General features: G+C 37.7%; 1 protein-coding gene and 1 pseudogene across 3 annotated transcripts; both read left to right on the top strand.

The window, feature by feature from the left end:
• The first annotated feature begins 5,210 nt into the window (after positions 1–5,210).
• LOC119997967 lies at positions 5,211–9,406 on the top strand. 3 transcript variants are annotated; one of them, XM_038845214.1, is made up of 2 exons: positions 5,211–6,237; positions 8,904–9,038. In XM_038845214.1, exons 1-2 carry the CDS (start codon positions 5,278–5,280, stop codon positions 8,970–8,972), a joined length of 1,029 nt encoding a protein of 342 aa, XP_038701142.1. In that variant the 5' UTR covers positions 5,211–5,277; the 3' UTR covers positions 8,973–9,038. The 3 variants fall into 3 exon arrangements, with proteins under 3 accessions (XP_038701142.1, XP_038701140.1, XP_038701139.1); XM_038845212.1 differs by having other exon boundaries at positions 5,212–6,237; positions 9,029–9,382; XM_038845211.1 differs by lacking the exon at positions 8,904–9,038 and adding an exon at positions 9,042–9,406 and having other exon boundaries at positions 5,222–6,237.
• A 4,311-nt stretch (positions 9,407–13,717) lies between these two features.
• LOC119996977 lies at positions 13,718–15,985 on the top strand (annotated as a pseudogene).
• The last annotated feature ends 1,259 nt before the right edge of the window (positions 15,986–17,244 follow it).

The raw sequence follows: 17,244 nt of genomic DNA, 5'->3' as shown, positions 1-17,244 counted from the left end.
CTCTCATGTCTTATTATTCCAGGAAAATCACAATAGACACATATAGACATACAAAATCACATGACAAATTATAAGGGGAAAAAAAAAGGGCAGATGAAACGACTTGCAATTGAGGAATAGAGTCAGAGCAAACCTTTTTGTGATTTGTAGCTAGTTTGCACTAAGAATTTCAAGTAATAATGGAGATTGCCGCTGCACAATGTGGGATGAGAGGAAAACACAATAGGGATGCTTAGCTCTTCTTTGCTATTTCAATATGTTCATGAAGCATAATTCTTTGCTTTTAGGGGTAAAAAGGCATCATATATACTTTATAGTTTCTTATGGGGAGGGATAGAGATAACTTCAAATCAAAGAAATGAACAAATTAGATATCTTCCTGAAAGGGTGGGAGTTGTTTCCTTTTATTTTTCAATATTCTTTCAGTCTGATAAGGATACATTAAAAGGGGACAAGACATTAACCATAAGATGGGGAACCAATGATGCGAGATGATAACTGGAATTATTAATGTTTGTATGAAATTGCATCATGTTAATGATGAAAAAAAAGAGAGACAAATACCATAAGAAACACATTGCAGACGATTTTGCCTCACTTTCTGATTGGATTCAAAAATGAAGAGTTAGTATAGTTAAGAGATGAAGAGTTATGGGAGGGCAGACTATTTTTACCCACCTTTACGATAAGAATGTAGAGTTAAGAGTTGTGAGTAAAAAAAATATCTTTATTAAAGTTGAGATGTGTGAACAATTTTTATAGATGATTTAGGAAATAATAAACACAATTTTCTCTCACCTTAAAAAAAACCCTAATTGAGGGGGCTACAAAATGTTGAATTGGAGAGTTAAGTGAAAGGGGGGACTTTCCCCTCCATTACTCCACTTAACTCCCTCCCATGCAATCCAAGCAATCTGAATTTACTCCTGACTTCCTAACAATATATAGCCTAGGGTAAATGTGCAGAAAGAATAAGCAAAACTAACAAAGCAACAACGATATGTATGAGGCAGAAAATAATGCATATGATCATATGCCGCACAACAACTATTAGAAATGCACATATATATATATATATATACACACAAATATATACACGCACATGCTACAATCAGTCACCACAACATTTACGTACAACTGTCCAGAACATTCATAGGAGGCTGTGGCACCTATATGCACTATTGTGCTAATTCCCAATATCATCACACAGGTAGCAACTAAATAAGATGGAGATAAATCTCAGACATTCATGACGTCTCAAGGTGGTGTGTAGTTAGCACGACCAGTGCAAATAGTCTAACTGCAACAACCAACTACCATCAATAATACCAACACCACTAGTGATACCAATCCAACAACCAACCAATCAATACAACAACAATAATGCATGAATTCAATAAATCTAACATACACCCAAAAAGATAAAAAAAAAAATTATTTTATAAAATATTTTATTTACTAACTATTTTATTTTTCTTGGTCATCTTGATTTTTTCTGGCTTGCACTAGTCCACTAGGCCTAGCCAATTACGCGTAGGCCTACTTATTTAAATGGTCAAATTGATCAACTATAATATATGATCAACTTTTTAACAAATTTGGTCAAATATTTAAGTTTGATAAAATGAGCTAATTTTAAAAATGGACTTAATAAAATTTGGGCCAAAAATACATTTGATAGGTCAAATATTTGAAATGGTTTGAAGAATAAAGATTGGTTTAAGTCTTCAAAATGAACCCAATTCTTTAAAAGAATCGAAAGTCAATCCCGAGTCGAGCATTCTCAAAATGGATCAAAAGTCAAAAATCGATCAAAGTCCATTTATTTGGGTTACAGGCCAAGCTTATTGAATGGCCCAAAACCTCTCACTGGTCAAGCCCAATTCTGGTCCACCCTCCAAGCCCACCATCCTGAACCCGTCTCATGCACTCAATGACAGTTGAGTTACTCTTCACTAGAATCCCTTATAATAATTTGAAAAATGAGTAGAGAAGAAATATTGATCCAATAAACACTTGAGATATTGTCACACATTGGACCAAAGGCCCATGTGAGTTTTGTCCCTAAAAGGGTCCTCTAGCGTGATGATGTTGGACACCTCTTATTAAGTGAATGAAACTTTCACATTTAACCTATGTGGGATTTCTAACAATCCCCCGCACTTATGGACTCATACGAGACCCAACAAGTGGACTATATGGGTTAGAGTCCTTCATGTGGTACCCCATATGGGTGGTCCATATTCGACAGGCCCACAAGTTAACAAACGCCATCAGGTGGAGTTCTCGAGGATCGAGCAAATGGTCCGATACTATATAATAATTTGAAAAAATGTGTAGAGAAAAAAGGTTGGTCCAACAAATACGAGGTATTATCCCACATTAGGCCAAAAGCTCATGTGAGTTTTGTCCCTAAAAGAGCCCTCTGAGGTTAAGCCCCTCTTAATAAGTGAATGGAACTCCCACATCTAACCGATGTAAGATTCCTAACATCCGAAAGGGCGAACAAGTGACCCAAACGGGTGGAGTTGACTCCGATACCCTATTAGAATTTTCAACCCAATACACATCAACAATATTGTCTGCTTTGGGTTGTCTAGTTCCCGTGGATACATCAGGAACTCATGGCTTTGCATTCCCAAGAGGTCACCCATCTCAATAGTGCTCGTGTAGAAACACGCTTAACTGTAGAGTTACTGTGAGATGTTCTCCTCCAAGAAAATGCATTTTTTATGGTAAGGAATTGAATATATCTATATATGTTAACACCCTTTGAAGGCTGTTTGAACACGTAACTCACAATTATTGTGTTTCCCGACAATATGGACGTCGTCTTTGACAGCGGAGGATGATCACGTCGATGGTTCCCAATTGCCTTTGCGGTACTCGTAGGGCCACTGTAATGGCAACTTGTATGATTAGAGAGAGAAGCTCACCACACTAGTGTTCTTCACGACTCCGCCAATGATTTGTAGTGATTTTGGATTGTTCCACGAATCCAACTCTCCCTTAGTCATGTTTCACCCTACCCAGTTCATCAATAATGGTTGTGATTAGATGTTGCAAGTACACCCGTGAGTAGAGAGATAAGAAGAGTAAAAGCACATTACCTGTCCGCTTCTCTCTTGTCCGGCAATGAAGACCAGTTGTCAGGGAGGTCCGGCTATGGTCTTAGGTCTATCAGACAATGAAGTTGATTTTCATGGGATCAGTGGTAGCTGCTAATGTTTTTAGGGTTTGTAGACATTTAGGTGTGGCAGTGAGTGAAAGAGGGTATGTATTTATATAGGTTTTACCAAATTCTATTTTTATCCCCTCAATTTCCATTAATTCACATATTTTGCATTTTATAAAGTCTTTAGAGTTATGGATATTTCAAAGAATAATTTTTTGGGGGCGATACCAGAGTAGTTTGTCAGCCCGCGGTCCTCGTTATGATTCGTGAAACTATCAAACAACAAATTTTGTTGTCATGTCCATGATAGTTTCATGGACATTTTTGTTTTCTACATGAGTTTTGTGGTATCTTACGTTGCGGTATCCACTTCCTTCATATGATCTTTTGTGGGGAAGTAGTAGGAAGCTGCTCTGGTCGTGTTTCTGATGTATGGAGGATGGTAATGCTCATGAAATCGTGATAGTCTCTGCTTTGTGAGTTTTCAAGCTTCATGGCTGAAAATATGTGATCATGCCTAACCACAATCATTTCATTGCTTCTTCAGCACGAAAGAACATGTAAAATCATGGCCTTCTGTTTTGCGTAGGACGAACGCGACTTGAACTTCATGGAGCCGTGCTTCAGCTGGAAACAAATTTGAGAGAAAACTGGAACATTCTGCTAACAAACTTTCGTTTCTTCAGGATTCTCTTTGATGTAATCCTGCTGTAATCCTGCTAAAATCTCGGTAGTTATTCAACAAACCACGTTTGAAAAGGATTTATCTTTTAACACCACAATAAGGATTTATCCTTTAACACCATAACTTCCTGATTTGTAGCATTAAGAAGTGAATCTTGAACAACCCTAATTTCTGGGAATTAATTCCTTAATTTTAGGCTCGCAACCAATTAGAATCTGCAAAATGAACAATGGTTCATTGTTTCTGCCACGTGTCATTAGGAGATTGGTTAGTAAAAGATTCTCATGGTCTCTACCACGTGTCATTAGGAGATTGGCTGCACTTGGTAAACCATGGGACTCGCCTCGCCACGTGTGATCAGAAGTGTATGGCTCAGATTTGGTACAAAGTAGAAACAATTACCTATTGTGTACCGGTGTGGGTCGTTGCCAATTCATAACTGATGAGGACTATTTGCACCCAAAGTTAACTAAAGACACCCCAAAATCACAAAAAAACTTCCATCTAATAACACCCCAGCTGACCCTACCATTCTTTCTCCTTCTTCACTTCACTCTCCATCTTCTCATACAACACTAGACCCATCCCTCCGAAGACGACAAAGCCTTTCACAGCGTCTTCGACGGAGAGATCCCGATAACGCTGGATGATTTGCAGGCAATTCTCAATCATACCCAGAACTTCTTTCTCGTTCTTGAGCCAATTCGAATCAATAACATCACAAGACTTCATTGCCATCATTGAAGGATATTGAGGGGAACTATTCTTTGCCAAATTGATTGTTGCAAAGCTGCCATGACCGATTGCTTCTCCTCGAACCCACTCCATGGAAGCAGATAAGAGAAAAGAAGCGGCTTCACAATCATAACTGTTGGTGCAAGATGACTATATATAAGGGGAGAATGGTTGGGTTAATTTATGTAGAACAAGTCTTTGTGAAATTAACAAAGAGAGTTATTGGTGACGAATGGTGGGGGAGAATGTGTTTGTGTTTGTGCCTGAGAGAGTTGTGGTGGTTGAGACGACGGTTGCTAGTGAATCAAGTTCTGACTTTGATCCTAGTGATCGAAGATTGGTGGGTTAGTAATGGGTTTGGACATGTTGCTCTCTATCTGTTTGACAAAAAGTCTGTGAGAGAGACTATCAATGTGGGTAAGATATTTTGTCTAATTTTATTTTTAAATTTTCTTTAATCTCAATCGTCGATAAGATCCAATAACTAAAATTATGAGATGCAGACTATAAAATTGAGAAAAAATTAAGATTGAGATGTATTCATAAATATTATATTTTTAATTGAGGTTTATTATGTTTTTGATTGAATTTATTTAGAAGGGGTGTCTTTAACTAACTAAGGAGTCTAAATAGTACTCATCTTGGTAACCCTCCTGCTATCCTTGTCTACAATCGTTAATCGATGGAGTCATTAGTAGCCAACTACGACTCTTCAGACGAAGAAGACGAAGCGAAGCAACCTTCTTCAGATTCTAATTACAGGGCTTACTCTCTCTTCTCCGCTCTCCCTAAACCCGCACAACCCACAAACGCCCCTCTCTCCGATGACGAAGAAATCCGCAAATCAGATAAACGTAAACCGTCCTCTCTTTTCTCTTTTCTTCCTAAACCCAAATCACAAGACTCGGAGGAATCTGTCTCTAATCCCTCACCCTCAGAACCAAAACCCAAGAGGGTTGTTCAATTCAAGCCTCCTATGATTCCCTCTTCAGCAAAGTTTACGAATTTCGAAGAAGATGAAGACGAAGAAGATGAGAACCTAAAACAGCGTAAGAGACGCCAAGAACCTGTGCAAACTTTGTCGGTGAAGTCCTTCTTGTCGAACATACCGGCGCCAAGGAATTCTACAACCTTGGGTGCTCTACCATCGGCCTTGGGTTCTGGCCGGAGAGCCATGGTGGAGACGGAAGCAGTGGATTTGACTTCGCATGAATCAGTTATGGATCAGAGCGTTGGAAATCAAGTGAATTATGGAAATCAAGATGATGTTGGCCATCAAAATGAAGGGAATTATATGAATCATGCTACTACTTATGATGAGAGCTATATATCAAGTACTGATCAATATTCTGGCAATGGCGAGGCTTCAAGCTATTGGGGCCACGAGAGCTATGGTAGTTATGGTAGTTATGGAAATCATGCTGATTCGGGGCAGTATGAGAATAACTGGGTAGATGGCTCCATAGCAATGGTGACACAGGCTACAGGAGTAAGTGAAACTGCAGTGCTAGTGCCGGGGAAGAGGAGGAAGAATGAGGTTCCAACTGAAATGGTGGAGGTGAAGCAAGATGAGTTAATGAAGAATCGGCCCAGAGCAGACCAGGTCAAGTTAACTGGAATAGCTTTTGGGCCTTCTTACCAGGTATGTTTTGAGGATTCTATTTGTTGTTTGATTTTATTTTTTTGTTGAATTTATATCAGTTATATTCTCCTGTTAAAAATTTATTGGAAGAACTAAAATTTCATGAAGCTTAGAACGGTCTGTTTGTTTTCTTTTAAGAAAGATTGAGCTTCCATTAAGTTATGGTGATACTCAAACTGGTGAGCCAATCCTTGGGCTTTTCTGTGTGTTGGTGTTTGGGTGCTATAAATCTTTCTGAACAATTAAGTTGAATGGCTCCTTTTTAGTGGCGAAGTTGGATTTTATTTAATTGAGTTTGTCTAGGTTGTTGGGAGTTTACAATTCAAGATGAACAAATATATGATATATCGTAGGTTATCTTTCTCAGTACTTTATAGACGGTTCTGTCAATATTTTTGGTATTGATTTTGCTTAAATTAGCTTTTTCCTATCCATTTGTCTCTGCTCCCTGGCACATACATAATTGGCCAAATAATTAGCAATTAGGGCCGTCATCTCAAACCCCATTGGGAGCACATGCACGCGCACAAACTTATAATTAAATGATGGGTAGTGTTCTAGCAATTTCCAAGGGGTCATGTTTGTTGTCTTTCTGACCCCGCAGAGCATGAGGGCTAAAGTTTCATGAATGACCTATTATAAGTGGAAAATGATGTTACTGGACCTTTGACATATTCAATTGCATTATTTGATCGTAAGGCATATTGTTACACTAATATGAATTTGGATTGCAATAAAAAATAACTCGATGATAGTATTCTCCAAGTGCGTTTGAGTTGTCCAAAATGAGAGTTGCTACAGTATATGTTGAATCTCTAGAAGATGATAATGACGTAGTAGAATAGAAGATTTGTGGGAGGTTTGAGAGTTCTTCGATTGTTTTAGAAGGTAAGATGGTAGTGACTTGGGATGACTTCTGAAGTTGTTTTACAGTTAGTAAGCGCTGGTAATCAGTGTAATTAATGGGTAAAATGGTAGGGATATATTAGCCTACTAGGGCAATTAGTATCTTTACTATAAATTAAAGGAACAAAAGGAATGAAACTGATGCTGTTCTGGTCTCTACAAAACTTTGACGTGAACCACTCCCTGTGAACAGTGTTTTGACTTTCGAGGAATTTTTATGGACATGGGGAGAAGGGATATGTTGGGACTTTTGAAATCTGAAGTTCAAGCTATTTTTGGGTTTTTAGGCATGACAGAAACAGAAAGTCAAGAAACACATTAGAATTCTCAGTACATTATCGAACAACTTCTATGTATTATTTGCATTTACTAGTCCCCTTTGTATGGTTAACCAAATCCTAATTGAATGTGAAAAGCAAAAGACTTCTAGATTGAATTAGAAAAGAATTAGTCTTGCTCATCCTAATGAGAAAGATATCAAATCTCTATTCGGATATTTTTTTTTTCCTGAAAAAATGCTTCTCGTAACTAATCAGGATTTCTTTGATTGGTTTTGACAATGTTTTATTTATGTAGTGAAGGGAATTTTGTAATTGTTTTGTTTGTTCAGGAATCAGGGGTTTTCTTATTCCTTTTTGTAAATTTTGGATTGACGTCTTTCAGTAATTAGGAATTTATGAAGGAAACGACACCATATTTATATGGCTCCCACAGTTGCAGAGGGGTGCAACAAGGCTGCATGCACAGCCTTGTTCATGCATTGCAACGGGACTGTTCCCATGGGAGATTAACTTCCTTGTGAGGGTTGGTCATGGTTAGAAGCTACAAACAGCTGGCTGTTACTCTCCATTTGTTGTCAATCTTTTGGAAATAAGAAAATTGAGTATTTGCTTTCGTTGGTGGCATTCGTTCGTACACACCCCCACCCCCTGAATTATTTCTCAAGTTACTTTTCATTACACGCAAACATTTCTTAGTTTCAGTTGAGTAAACTAAGACTCAGTGGTGTTCAACCATGTATCTTTTTACTCTTATCCACCTAAATCCAACCCTTTCACAAACTTTTTTTACTTCACCAGCTTGTGTTGAGTATACTAATTTTCTTCCAATCTCACCGAGGAATGTCCTTTCACGTTGTTCAGACACTGTTATTTGGCTCATCTCAAGATTAAATAGTAGGACCCCAATTTTCCCAAACTTGGATAGCCGAGAGCACTTGTAGAACTGGTAATCCTAATATGTCTTGAAACAAAGAGATTGGGTAATTTAGCATTCTAGATTTACTGAATTTTCTATGAGACTGCTTTGTGAATTACATACAGTGGCCTAAAATTAGTAGAAAATATAATTTTGGACTCGTATTTTAGAATCTACATCGTATGATATAGTTTTGAACTCATTGTTTAGAATCTATATCTTAGGTGGTGTAAGAATTCTATTTCTTGAAAGTATAACTGTGACAAAACATTCTTTAAATTATACATGAAGCAGTCTAATCCTTTATGCAATGCTTTTCCAAGGCGATTTATTCTTGAGCCCCTTGATTGATGACTTAACAACATCATTGCATTTCTGTCAACATTTATTTTGACACCTGTTAGTGTGTGAGGTTTATGGGCTTGATTAGTACTTGGGATATGAGCAATTTGTTGCTAGGAAAGTCATTCGGCTGCTAACTGCATATTCTAATGCCATTAAAAAAAAAATAGAGGGAATACCTATATTTTTCATTACCTTAGGTATCAAGTTTGTTGTTGCAGATTAGAATCAACATCTACATAAGCTGCCTGTTCCACATTTCACGAGCTGTGATATCCTTGCCAAGTTGATGAGTTATCCGCTTGCTATTATAGGTCCTATGCCGCTGACTTACATTTTTTTTTTGCTGTCGTATTCAGCCTACTTCAACCAAGGGAAAGCCTACAAAACTTCACAAAAGGAAGCATCAAATTGGTTCACTATTCTATGACATGAAACAAAAGGAGACGGAATTGGCAGAGCGACGGGCCAAAGGTTTCCTAACCAAGGCTGAAACACAAGCGAAATATGGGTGGTGATTTCTTCTTAAAATTCTTCACTGAGACTTCATAGATGTTCCCAATCGAGGTTTATCTTCCTTCGAGAGACTGTAATATGGATGTTGTGCATGTTACTAAAATTTGAGATTCATTTTATGGTTCTACTGAACCCTCGAACTCAGTTCAAAATGAACGTTGTGTTTACTCGCTATTTTCTTAAAGACTTTCGATCGTTCCCTGCTCAACTTCGTAATGGTGGTTATCACCGAGGGCACGATTCTCTGAAGGATGCAGTGTAGTGGCACTATTCAATTGCTGGAATATCTATCCAGAACACTGAGCAGCTCCACCAAATGCATCTCCGTAGAGATAGCAATTCCCAAATCTCTCTGGAGAAAGCATAAAGGAAATTTCCTATGTACATAATTAAGTGCCGACTGTATTTGGTGTATTTGGAGTGCTGGAGACTGATGTTTGTACATTTCATTTTGCCAACCTCACATGGAGGAACTTTGAATAGACTACGTTCTGGGGTATTCATCAACTTATTATTAGTGTTTTTTCTTTTTTCCTTCTGTCAAAAGTGCATGCATATAGGCGCTAGAAAATTATGGAATAGCACTAGCATCCTTTTTTAAGTCACCCGACCCCGCCCCAGCCCCAGCCCCAGCCCCAGCCCCGATCCAGAAAGGAAATCAACAAAATTCCTGACAGTCGTCTTGTCTTGTCTGTTCGGGATGATATGAAACATGGCATTTTCCCCTCATTAATCTGGTAAGTTAGAAACCTATTCACTAATACTAAGATACCTTCATAATTGACATAGAATTTACAATGAGATGCAAACAAGTCGGATCACAGAATTTACCAATCCCGAAACAAGTTCACTAGCGATCGACTTTCTTTTTCTTCACAAGCCTGTATTGGTTTCTTCAGGAAGCTTATCATCCCCCAACAAAATGATTCTGCAGTTACATCCTAATGGGCTTAAAGTCAATACACCAGACAAGTTGGTGTTCAAGGAGAAGAACGAGAAGCAGAGTTACAAGTCGAGCATCGAAGGCTCAAGATTGATAAAAGCAAGTGCTGGTTTCTGGCTTTCTAAGCTCGATCAGACGACAGATATGAGTGATGACTAATGAGTAGAAGAAGTATTTAACTAATGTACTTGTCTAATACTTTATTATTACACTAACAATTAACATGCGCTGCGCTACGCTGTGGGTTATTGCATTTCTATTTCGTAGTATTATATAAGTGATTGTAATGTCAAATAAATACTACTTGGAATGACTGAATAATGCAATTGAAGAAATGGTTTATATATCAGTTTAGTAAGCTTGCATGCTAATAAGAAGGGCCTTTACAATAAGCTAGCAACATTCTCTCTCTTTCTTTATCAATCATACATATCTGCACCATTGTGATGAATCGATTCTCATCAACAGTGCTCAACAGAACATTCTCTTGTGTATCGCAAATGTATGTGACCAAGCGATTTAGCAAGATATCAATGAATCGAAGACACATTAAGATAAAATCATAAGCCACTACATGATACAACCCTTTTAAGAAGTGTCGTTAATTTATCAATTGACGGCGCTTATTATATCCAAAAGCCCCGTAAGTTATACACGTTCGTTTCAACAAACGCCATAAAATATGTTAATTATAGCACTTCTCATTATAAAAGACCATATATTATTATTGCAAAAGAATTAAAGTGAAGAAGGATTGAACACTTTAACTGATGATGAGATTTTTGGACAAGTTTTTGGCCCAGAGAAAAATGAGAGACTTCGTTTGTATGAGACAAGGACAGGCCATGAATTATGTATTTGGGAGGCAGACCGCCCGAACTGAGTTGTTAAGACAACCAGAGGAAGCAATGAGAGAAACAGCTGAAACAAAAGGAAAAGTGGAGGAGATGCAGAAAAAATGATGAAGCAATTGCACAGATTGAGCAAGCGGCATGCACAAGATGCAAAGATGCGTGCTCAAATTGCACTGATAATTGCTTTTACTACAACAAACTTCTAGTTTTATTATGCAAGTTAGTTGTTTTAAGACTATATCAAGAACATATTGCTTAACTATTGCCAACAATTTTTAAATATTTAAATTTTGTTGTGTTTATGAACATTATTCAAGTTTCTTGTTGTTCAAAGATTCGTTTGTAGATGATTATCAAAACCAGGAACAAAACTGATATTGCGAATATATTGTGAATTTATAAAGTGCCCTAATAAGTGACTAAACGGCACTTACAGAGAGTGTCATAACAAAATTTGAATTTTTTGACACTCAATAAAAGTGTCGGTTATGAAGAATATATGGCGGCATTTTTCTCTAAAATGATACTTATAAAAAACCAAATAACAAAAAAAAAATAGAATTTGAAGTATTTGGCGCCACTCAGAAAAAGTGCCGGTGGTTATTATGTATATATGGCAGCACTTTCCTCTAAAACGACACTTATAAAGAGTGTCATGACAAAATGTAGCAAAATTTGAAGTATCCAATGAAAGTATCGGCTATTAAATACATATGGCTGCACTTTTGTCTAAAAAAAAGTGCCCTGATAAGTGACTAAACGACACTTGTTATAACCAAAAATAACAAAATTTGAAAATTTTTGGCACTTAATGAAAGTGTCGGTTATTAAGAATATATGGCAGCACTTTCTCTAAAACGATATTTATAAAAACACAATAACAAAAAAGCAATAGAATTTGAAGTATTTGGCGCCACACAAGGAAAGTGCCAGTTACTAAGTATATATGGCGACATTTTTGTTTAAAATGACACTTACAAAGAGTGTCATGACAAAAAAAAATAACAAAATTGAAAGTATTCAATGAAAGTATCGGCTATTAAGTACAATTTGTTTAAAACGACACTTATTAGAGTGTCATAACAAAAATAATTATTATTTGGCAATCAATAAGAGTGTTGGTTTTAATAATATATAGCAGCACTTTAGTATACAGCCACACTTACTAAAATACCACTATTGGCAATTTCAATAATCACTGTTATTAATTATCGACATTTTATCTCGTGGTGTTTTTACAGCACTTTCTTAAGTACCGTTTCCTTACCAATGTCGGCACTTTATATTCATTAGTGGTATTTTAAAATGCCAGTAAATAAGGTGATTGTTGTAGTGATATCATTTGAAGCCGAATATCACAACCACAAGTACTAATCAATTTGAGGCTGAGAATATATTTTACAAAAGTTATCATAGTAGTAAATCATTCAATAATAAAACCATTAAACTCCAGCTGCACAAAAGTTAAACTTACTTCAATAATAGGGCATGTAACATAAAATATTCATTGAACAGCTCAATAGTGCCTTCCAAGAGACTTCGGATCTTGTAATATCTAAGCATATATGTACAAAATTACATTGTGAAACGGGTCGGGGGACAACTGGTACAGCATGTATCGGTTTTTAGTCCTGTGCAAGATGTGAACCGTTGGATTCTAAAAACTCAATCCAACAGTTCACATCAAATGCCCCAAATTTTGAATCCCAAGTGACTTGAACTTTAAAATTTCATCTCCTTCTTCCTTTACTCTCTCCCGACTGTTATACTACTCTCTTCTTTCTCCAATGACAGCAAATTCAGTCGACGTCCATCTTTTCATCTCCCAGGCCAACCTCAATTTCTGCACTCCCATAACATAACCCAAACAGAGGTGGAACCTAATATTCTATGTAGCATTTTGAGTCTGGTCAACCATAAGCGCAGAACATCCCATAAACCAAACAATAACAGCAAGCTAAGTTGTCAATAAAAAATTAGAGCAAGGAAACTTCAAATGCATTATCATTTATACAAAATAATTACGAGAAATGGAGATCAAGAAGGACCAATTTTGTATGCAGCTTAAAATACATTATGTTGGTATGAACCTGAGGACTTGAAAGGGTCTTATCGTATTTCCTTGACATTTTAAAGAATATGGCAGCTTAAAGCATGGAATGGAAGTTTCAGAATATTAATGGGGACTTGGGCTCTATGGAGACCTTGTTCGTCATCTTAAGTAAAAGATTGGGGGTTGCTTTAAAATGTCCCAAGCTTCTCATCATTTCCCACAGATCTGCATGCCTCCTCTCAATCGAAGCACTAGATGAAGAGTTGATTCCTTCTCCCGGCGAAGATCAGTCTCCGTCGTCGTCGAACAAATAAGAGAATAATAGAGTGACAGTCGGAAGAGAGTAAAGGGCTCGCCTGCTAAGTGCTAGAGTGTCCAGCTACACAAGTCCAACCATGTCTTTGGCATTGTTCACGTATGATGGTTATTCCATTGCCGTTGTTGAGAAATGACAATGGTTGCCGTTAAGAGGGTAATTTAGTCGAATCTCGCCAATCACAAGGTCATGTATGTCTCTATGATTTGGTGGACAAACCTAGATAGTCAGTATATGGACAAACTCACAAACCCTAGCTAGATAGTATATTCCCATACTTCTCAATCTCTATATAATCACAACAAAGTTCAAAATTAATTATATCTTACAACATATCTTCCCTCTTATCAATAATGGCTCCTCACAATGTTCCCTTGTATTTTTTGTGCTTTTCCTTGGTCGCCATCTTGCAATCCACATTTGCACAATCCGACAACTATATCATCCACATGGATCAATCAGCAATGCCCAAGGCCTTTTCTGATAAGCACAGTTGGTATCTGTCCATTCTTGCCACCATATCTGATACCACCAACAACACCGAAATCCTTTCGTCGTCTAAAATGATCTATACATACACTCATGTGATGAATGGTTTTAGTGCAAGTCTCACACCTTCTGAGCTTGAGGCCTTAAAAGGTACTCCTGGTTACATTTTTTTCATGAAGGACTTACACGTCGAAGCGGACACAACTCATACATCTGAATTCCTCGGCCTGAATCCCAAATTTGGGGCATGGCCAATGTCAGGATATGGGCGGGATGTCATTGTTGGAGTTGTAGACACTGGTGTTTGGCCTGAAAGTGAAAGCTATAATGATCAAGGGATGAGCAAAATCCCATTAAGATGGAAAGGTACATGTGAAAGTGGCACCCAATTCAACTCTTCATTGTGCAACAGGAAGCTAATTGGAGCTCGTTACTTCAACAGAGGCCTAATTGCACATCTACCAAAAAATGTGACCATAGCAATGAATTCTGCCCGCGACATTGATGGTCATGGTACCCACACCTCCTCCATCGCCATAGGAAACTATGTTAAGGATGCTTCATATTTCAGCTACGCATCGGGAACTGCTATTGATGTAGCTCCTCGTGCACATGTGGCGATGTACAAGGCTCTATGGGAGGAAGGTCCATCTGTTACATCCGATATAATTGCTGCAATTGATCAAGCAATAAGTGATGGCGTAGATGTGTTGTCCATGTCATAAGGAGCCTTTGGACATTATAGACCATTGTATTTAGATCCTATAGCCTTAGCCACATTTGCAGCAATGGAGAAAGGTATATTTGTGTCCACCTCGGCAGGAAATGATGGGCCTTTAATGGAGACAATCCACAATGGTATACCTTGGGTGCTAACCGTTGCTGTCGGTACAATTGATCGTGAAATGGGTGCTGTTTTGGGTCTTGGAAATGGAGTGAAAGTCACAGGCTCTGGTCTTTATTTAGGGGATTACAATTCAACCCAATATCCAATAGTATTCATGGATGAATGTAAGAATTCTATTGAGTTGAACAAAATTAAGGAAAAGATCCTTGTGTGTGAAGACAAGAATGAAGATCTTCTTGAGAGCCTACATACTCTACATCAGCAATTGAATAACATAGAGAAGGCCAACGTCACAAGAAGTATTTTCATAACAAATACTTGGCTTTTCCTCCCAGCCTCACTTTCTACCATATTCATGAAACCAAAAGCTGGTGAAACGGTCAAAGACTACATCAAGAGAAACGAAGAACCAAAAGCAAGCTTGGAATTTAGAATTACGAATCTTGGCACGAAACCACAACCAACCGTTACTGACTACAGCTCAAGAGGACCATCAAAAAGCTGCCCATTTGTGTTAAAGCCAGATATCATGGCTCCCGGTGAGAAGGTGTTGACCGCATGGCCTTTAGACATTCCGATTGCTAGGCACAATTCGGAACTTGTCTTCAGCAATTTCAATATACTTACAGGTACATCAGTGGCATGTCCTCACGCAGCAGGAGTTAGGGCGCCATCAGGTCTGCCATGATGACCAGTGCTGATGTGATGGACACGTATAGTCCAATTAAAGACACTGGTCACAATTTAGAGATAGCATCTCCTATTGCCATGGGAGCCGGTCATGTCAATCCAAATAAAGCACTAGACCCCGGACTCATTTACGATGTGGGTGTGAATGATTATGTGAATCTTCTTTGTGGAATGGGGTTCACAGCTAACCAAGTCAAGCCATCACAAGGTCATCTACAACCAATTGTTCTTCTCCATCATTGGACCTTAACTACCCTTCATTCATTGCTTTTTTTTTAATGTGAATGATGACTCCAAATCAGATATGACAATTGTGCAAGAATTTCAGAGAACAGTGACGAATGTGGGTGAAGGAATGTCTACCTACATTGCTAAGGTCCCGGCCTTGGAGGGGCTTAAAGTCAGTGTCACACCAGAGAAGCTGGTGTTTAAGGAGAAGAACGAGAAGCAGGGTTACAAGTTGAGCATTGAAGGTCCATATTTGATGAAACAAGAGCAGGTTTTTGGTTTTCTTATCTGGGAAGAAGTTAGAGGTAATCATGTTGTGAAAAGTCCAATAGTCGCCACAAGCATCAACTCGGATATTATTGGTTAGAATAATTATTTAACTTGTTTACTTTTTCAAAATCCTGTATAAGGCTGCTACTTGCAAGTCATGTGATGACATTTCAGATGTCTCAAATAATAATGTAAATTGTTAAACTTGCTATAAGATTAACTTTTGGGTTACAATATTCACGTGTTGTGGTTTCAATATTATGTTATAATTAGTAATTTATATTTTTATATAATTATGTTAAAATAGAATTATATACATGTGTTGGTTGTTTTCTGCACCAGACATGAGATCTTCCTATTCTGGCTCCTAGGGATAGGAGTGTTTGATCTTAGAATGTGATCATGTGTGTTGCGAGCGTGCCAAAACTTGTTGTCAGTCCCAAAAAAAAAATTTTGATATGGGATTTGCGCACTAATATGATCGGTCACCAAATGAATTGTGTGTAATTTGAGAAAACAAAACTACTAGTTCGATAGTTCGACGGTTGCCTTCTTGAAAAGTACATAAAATTTACCTATTGCCAAGTAAGAAAAGTAGATGATAATAGACTAACACTAGAAAAGTACTTCTATTAAACATAATGAAAATAACACATCGTTGGAATGCATTAGGTTTTTCATTGAAAATACATCCTAGAATGTATGAAAAAACGTGCTTTAGAAGCTAAAATAAACATGATAGCCGGGGAGGCTATAGTCACGGGGGCATGAAAATGAAATAACTGGGCTAAATTAGTTGATTGGAGTCATATTAATATAAAGAATAAAGTTTAAAGAAGCAGAGTCTTTGTTGACGCGTGAGGTCCTTACAAATCATTATTCTTCTTCTTATAGTCTTCTTGGTCTTATGGCGGTTATCATCTCCTAGCTTCCAAGCATAATCTTGCCACATCATCACTACAAGAAACTACATAAAAACAACACTCATTGTCGGCGCTTTCTTGTAAAGCGTCGACGCTCGTTTTCTATTACGACACTTTGTTACAACACGGCCGTAAAAATGACACTTGCTTGGTTGCGGGGCGAAGTAGTGGATTTAAATAGTGAAACAAGTGGGCTTCTAAAATCGGAGACACTAATATGGTGCTCCATTTTTGCCAATACAAATGCATATGTTTGGCTTATGATAAGGAGGAGATGATGCATCGAAAAGCTCTTTTTTTGGTTTAGCACACGTCTTCTGCTTTTGCAAACTCGTGGTTTTATTATGTAGGTTGGTTGTTTTAAGATTTTAATTTGGTGAACAATTTTGAAAATAACATATGTTAGTTAAAATGGTAGCATATATGATGTCTA

Source organism: Tripterygium wilfordii, chromosome 4 (assembly GCF_013401445.1).
Source record: "Tripterygium wilfordii isolate XIE 37 chromosome 4, ASM1340144v1, whole genome shotgun sequence".
NCBI lineage: Eukaryota > Viridiplantae > Streptophyta > Magnoliopsida > Celastrales > Celastraceae > Tripterygium > Tripterygium wilfordii.
Note: the sequence above shows the minus strand (reverse complement) of the source record. Positions and strands in the feature narration are given on the sequence as shown.

Excerpts from the sequence above, each read along its gene's own strand:
- LOC119997967 (XM_038845211.1), top strand. The coding sequence starts at position 5,278 with ATGGAGTCATTAGTAGCCAACTACGACTCTTCAGACGAAGAAGACGAA. Across the intron at positions 6,238-9,041 it reads CTTTTGGGCCTTCTTACCAG|CCTACTTCAACCAAGGGAAA; the intron begins GTATGTTTTGAG and ends TGTCGTATTCAG.